A 6000-nucleotide genomic window follows, 5' to 3' on the forward strand; every position below is an offset into this window, starting at 1 on the left:
AATGTGACAGCTAAAATATCTTGAAATTTCTGTTTTACATCTAAAAGGAAGAAGAAGAATTTTCAGTCCTTGCCAGCTGCCTGGGACTTCTGCCAACTTTTTACCAAACTGATCACCCATTCATCAGTGCCTACTGTCTGGATTGGCCAGTTGCAGCTTTTGACATTATAACTCAGTGGTGTTTTGAGATAATATCATTTACGGAGAGGCACGCGGAACAAGGAAAGGTGTGTATGGGGTGTGTGGAGTAGTGTGCTTCTAGGTAGGGGGCTAATGGAGGTCATTGGTGACAGCAGGTTTTAAACTGCTGAAGTTGAAATAAGTTGAGTCATAAGTAGTAAAAACACAGAAATATGTCACTTAAAAAGTGTATTAGTTGTTACTTTTAGCTTAAGTCTGTGGATTTTAATTAAATCATTTAACCAACTGTCATAGTAGTGTTGGAAAATAAAAAAAATTAAAGTTCTTAATAGTGTTCTTAGTTGTAGAACTGTCTTGTGTTTAAAAGTATTTGATACGAACACTGAAAGATTATGTCTATAACATTTAAATGTGGGTTTGTGCTGCTAGCTTGGTTGGTAAAGGATTTGTAGTGACCAGTGATTGAGAGTGGAGCCAGGCAGCAGGCCACTGCTTTGCCATGGTTTCTGTACAGCCTCCCTAGGATTACCATTCCTGAGAAATGGAGTGATATGATGGGATTATTATTTCACAGGATCACTTTGTTGACCTGCTAGTAGACAAAGTAAGACAATAAGTCACCAGGTTGTTTGGAGGTGAAGAGACTCCAGACTACTTTTTTGATTGTAGAAGTCAGAAAGTAACCTCTGCAAGAGTCATTTGAGAGGAGTCCTTGGTGACCAGATGCAGGTGACTTCTGATCTTAGAGGAAATCATTGCATGTTCTAGTTCTTGTGGACCATGTTCCTGCTGTGTCTCATTGAGGTTCTGTCTGCACATTCAGGGAGACTGGTCCCCCACTTGACAGTCAGGACGCCACCATCTTGCTTATATTTCCATTGTTGTATACCATGTTTAAGTGTCCTGTAGACTTTAAAGAGCCTGTAAGCTCCAGTGCTGCTGCTCTGTCCCTAGCAGCCGCACTGTCTTCTGTTGGATCTGTTGCTTGTTGAGGCTTTGCCTCTTGCAGCAAAATTGTCTGTTAGTCAGTCTTCTTACAGCCTGCCTGCCTCCATCTCTGGTGCTGGTCACTATCTTTAAACACTGCTGAATTTATGAACAAGAGTCAGGGCCTTGTGTGATGAGCTCTGTATCCCCAAGTGCCACCGAGCTTAGCTTCTGTTTATCACATGTGTTTCCTTAATGTAATGAAAGCTTCACAGAACAAAAATTCTTCATTTACTTTGAAGTTCCCAATTCCTAGAAAGTGTTTTATAGAAATTAGTTGGCTAATAGATATATGGAATTACAGTGTGAATGGAGTAATATCTAGAAAAAAAAATCACCAGTACCTTTTTACTTCTGCAAATAGTAAATAAAGCTTGCCCTGCAGGAAGTGTTAGCTAGCTTGGAGTTGTCCCTACATAATAAACAGGATGTTTATTTAAAGGATTTTAGGCCTTTAGCACTTAAAGATACAAATAGTCTTGACAGCCTGAAGTACATGAGTGTAATGCACTCGAGGTGGGAGAATTCATGTAAAGCATTGAAGTAGGAATGCCGACTTACAGCTCTGACCTGCTCAGGAAAAGCTGAGGACTCACTTCTGTATGACAGGCCGAGACCCGCTGTCAGGAAATGCTTAATTAACTAGTTAATATTCTTGCATGTTTAGAGATATATTTTCATGCATGTTCAGAGATACTATTTTTTCTCTCTTATACATCTGCTATAATTGAAGTCTGTAAAGGACTTTGTTTTTTGTAAAATGGAAAAAAAATTTAATAAATAAGTCACATTCTTGAAAGTAGATTTTTCATTCTAAAAATCATTTTAAATTTTGAATATATAATTTTAGTATTCTGTGTGCATAGGACTGATGACTATTTTTGGATGTTTTAGGCCTTGCTTATCCAAGAGTCAAGATGGAAGTTACCACACCTGTTACAGTTGCCTGAGAATTACAACACTATTTTTCAGTACTATCACAGAAAAACGTGCAGCGTCTGCACCAAGGTTCCTAAAGACCCAGCTGTTTGCCTCGTCTGCGGCACTTTTGTATGCCTGAAAGGCCTGTGCTGCAAGCAGCAAAGTTACTGTGAATGTGTGCTGGTAAGTGAGTGGCACAGAGCCATAGGCCGGGCCCCGGGGACTGGGGCAGTGGAATGCTCAGCTCTGTAGTCTGAGTCAGGCAGTACACTTAGAGCTGGTAAAACCCAGACTGTATTTAAGAAGTAAAACCTTTCTTAAGTACAATTCCAGTTCTTTCTTTTGCCCACCCTTTAACATGCTGAGAAACAGCCTTCATTGATGCATTGAGGGTGCTAGCCAGCCTTTGAGCCTTTAATTGCTTCCTACCTTGTGCTTACCTGAACTCTTCCTAATGTGTTCATGAGCTGTTGAGCCTGGGGTTACAGGTTTAAAGAGAGAAAATCCTATTTTAAGATTAAATAGTTCTATATTATTAATTATTTCTACAGTGGCCATTTGATTTACAGTGCATTGTTATAATTTTTTAAAGCATTCTCAGAATTGTGGTGCCGGAACAGGAATTTTCCTTTTAATCAATGCATCGGTGATTATCATCATCCGAGGCCACCGCTTTTGCCTCTGGGGCTCTGTCTATCTGGATGCTCATGGAGAAGAGGACCGGGACCTCAGGTTAGCCCTGCCTTGAAACACTTGTGTCAAGTGTTTTGTGAAGCTCTAGCAGTAGAAGCCAGTGTGCCACACCTGGTTTTGCAGTTATAACTTAAAATATTACAAAGTGTGACAATCATTGATTTAAATACTTATTTGTAGCTTTGAGATACTATCTACAATACAGGACACATAAAATGAAATTCTCCTGTTACCTTTGCTGTAGTGTGTTAGAGAAGGAGTGTGTAGGTAAGCCTGCTCGGATCTCAGCACCTAACGCCTTTGTGCTTCCTTGTGTTGCAGGCGAGGCAAACCTCTCTACATCTGTGAGGAGCGGTACCGAGTTCTCGAGCAGCAGTGGATTTCCCACACTTTTGACCACATCAATAAAAGATGGGGTCCACATTACAATGGTCTGTGACACACCTCAGCATTGCACATATTATCATTTTCACTGAGATTGATTTTCATCAACAATAAGCTTTAATTTAATTTGGGGGGATTGATGTCTTTGCTGAGGGACAAAAAGAAAACATACATTATGAAGCCTTCCCAAAATTAGGTGCTTGGTAACCACATTAATGGTATAATATTTTTTCTCAAGTATCTGGACAACAAATAATTTAAATCATTCTTTAGTGGTCATTTTTAAGTGCACAATTAATAAAAAGCACAACTGTCCACAGAAATCATTGAGAAATGATGCTCCCTCCAATGCCCTTATTGGTTGTCCCCTGACAGAGAGGGTGTGGTCTATTTGAAGTTTTACTGCTCCTTTTGTGTTTTAATTTGCATCTGCTAAACATAATGCATCTTTTCCTTTGTCATCCTTGTGTTGATTTGAGATTTTTGCTGTATGTAATTAGAAACAAATGTAAAACATGATTTATGTGAAATATTGTATAGTAAAAATTGGTCTAATAGTAGAACTTTAAATTTTTTTCTTATTGTGAGGAATCTGTTAAAGTTTAAGGCTTTGCTGAAAACTTAATTCATTCTCAGGAATTTCATAAATGCTTTCCCCGGATAAATAATTGAACTAGCTGTAAAATATAGTGCAGTATAGTGCAGTGCACAGGGGGAGGGGCAAAGCGTTTGTGTGGTTGGGGAGGTCCTTAAAAATAAACATTTGTGGGCTGAGGGTGTAGCTCAGTGGTAGAATGCTTACTTAGCTAACATTTACAGAACCTGAGTTTCATCTTAAGCACCACATACACACACACACACACACACACAATCATTTTGCCATTTCAACTGAATGAATTATTAGAGTTGTTAGTGACGAGTGTATGTTACAATAAAATCAAAAGGGTTAAGAACATCTCCATGGCAGAGTCTTGATTCTGTGCATGCCCACCTTTCATTATCAACCAAGCCTTTGTTTATATGATGGGATTGAAAATGTGCATTTGTCCCAACACGTGAACTTCAAGTTCTGGAACTCTCGCTGACTGAAGAAGCTCATCTGTGTTAGGGTCCTGTGGGGTCACTGGTGTTTCTGTGTGCTTTCCTACCGCAGAAAAGGCTCAGAGGTACTGACCCTGGGAATGAGCCATGCTCCTGCTTTTAGACATTGCTGTGGAGATCAGCTTATGGGGGGTGGGGTGGGGCTAACTCAGAATGGGAATGAGGGAGCTAAAATCCACTTAGTAAGAGGGAAAGAAGATGGCAAAAAAACTTATTTTATTGGTACCAAGATTCTTTTCCCAGGTGATTGAATAATTTGATGATTATTTCGTAGTACTATCAAGCAATTCCTGGTACTTTGGATTTCTATGGCTTGTTATATAAAATTACATTTTTTACTTGTAAAAGTAAACTAAGAAACATTGAATGAGAAAATATCAAAGTAACATCAGACCCATGTTCCAAAATTTTTTGAAATGACACAATATTACAGAATTACAGAATATGAAATTAACATAAAACAGTGGCTTTGCATTAAAATACGGGAAACAGAGTAGTACACACACAGATGTGTTCAGAATGTCAGAAGATTTCCTGGAGCATTTTAAAAGAAATATGTGGGAATAGCTTGCTATTTTTATATACATTTCCAAAATGGTGAGATAACTTTGTTAAGACTAGGATGACTTGTTCAGATAAATCCCTGCCCTTCCTACACCTGCTCTCTAAAATGCTGTGCTACAAGCTCAGCCTGCTACCTTTTTTGCTTCGGTCATTATAAATAGCAGATCATTTGTAAGTGTGGTTGAAGAGCAAAATGCTAATTACATCTCTAGTAAATACTGTTACAGGATTCATGAGCTTGAGTAATTTTACAGTTTGGAACTCTGATGCTATATATACATGGTATAATGTATTCAGACTTTGATCACTACATATTTAAATGGAATGTTTATGGTTGTGCATATGGATGTGAAGTGAAAATATTAGCCTTAACTTTAAAATTTGGATATTTGATAGTGTTTATTTTGATATTGGTGAATTAGTCACCAGTAAATTTTAAAAAAAGCACTTGGTTGAAATTGTACTTGAATACATACATGCATGCTGCTAAATTAGAACCTCCATTTCCCCTAACTTTTATAAGTCCCATTTATAAACCCACTTTTAAAATAACAGGTCCAAGTTAGAGTGATGTGTGTATATATTATTCAAAAACATGTACTGGTGTGATCGTGTATGAATGATCATTTAAATACAGTACATTACTGTAGAAGTGAAATCAACCTTTATAATTAAGCAGAAATTACAAAACTAGGAATAATTGACGTTGTAAGATATGTTAATAAAACCTACTGTCATTTGCTTTGTGCAAGACCCTTAAAATGTTGAATGTTTATGTTTTCTTTTCCAATGATATTGAGAGTGACACAGGAGAGGGATGGTCTCACTAGGAACTGCCTTTCACTGTGCTAGCTTGCCACCTCCTGAAGGACCAGGTCCTGTTTGTTTTGCGTGGTCTCATGATCACATTTTTGCTAAGTGAAGTGTTTGTGCTAACTTAAGAGCGGAAGCATGATGCTGGCCTGTTGTCTGCTGAGAGTTCCTACCTAGCCTGGAAACTGCTTCCTAAGGGCAGCTGTCTCAGTGGTCTGTGGTCTTACATGAACTGACCATTCTCATCAGTGCACCTCTGTCCTGTAGTTCACCAGGTAGTAATTCCCTTTATACATTCAGGTATTTATTGATTTTTATGATTTATGAAAGATGCTGACCATACGCACTGAAGAGGATGTAACCCAAGACCTTCCATACTGCCTTTGGGATTGTAAC

At 38.4% G+C, this 6000-nt stretch overlaps 1 protein-coding gene across 5 annotated transcripts in view; it reads left to right on the forward strand.

Annotated features, from left to right (window-relative positions):
• Nucleotides 1-5553, forward strand: part of Ubr3 (ubiquitin protein ligase E3 component n-recognin 3) — a 151511-nt gene extending 145958 nt beyond the window's left edge. For 4 of the 5 annotated variants that reach the window (XM_052182654.1, XM_052182655.1, XM_052182656.1 and 1 more), the window contains exons 36-39: nt 48-227; nt 2023-2232; nt 2642-2781; nt 3064-5553. In XM_052182654.1, coding sequence (XP_052038614.1) covers nt 48-227; nt 2023-2232; nt 2642-2781; nt 3064-3181 — 648 coding nt within the window. In that variant the 3' untranslated portion in view covers nt 3182-5553. The remainder of the gene's footprint in view (nt 1-47; nt 228-2022; nt 2233-2641; nt 2782-3063) is intronic. The other variant, XM_052182657.1, reaches the window with a different exon arrangement.
• The last annotated feature ends 447 nt before the right edge of the window (nt 5554-6000 follow it).

This window comes from Apodemus sylvaticus, chromosome 5 (assembly GCF_947179515.1).
Source record: "Apodemus sylvaticus chromosome 5, mApoSyl1.1, whole genome shotgun sequence".
Taxonomy (NCBI): domain Eukaryota; kingdom Metazoa; phylum Chordata; class Mammalia; order Rodentia; family Muridae; genus Apodemus; species Apodemus sylvaticus.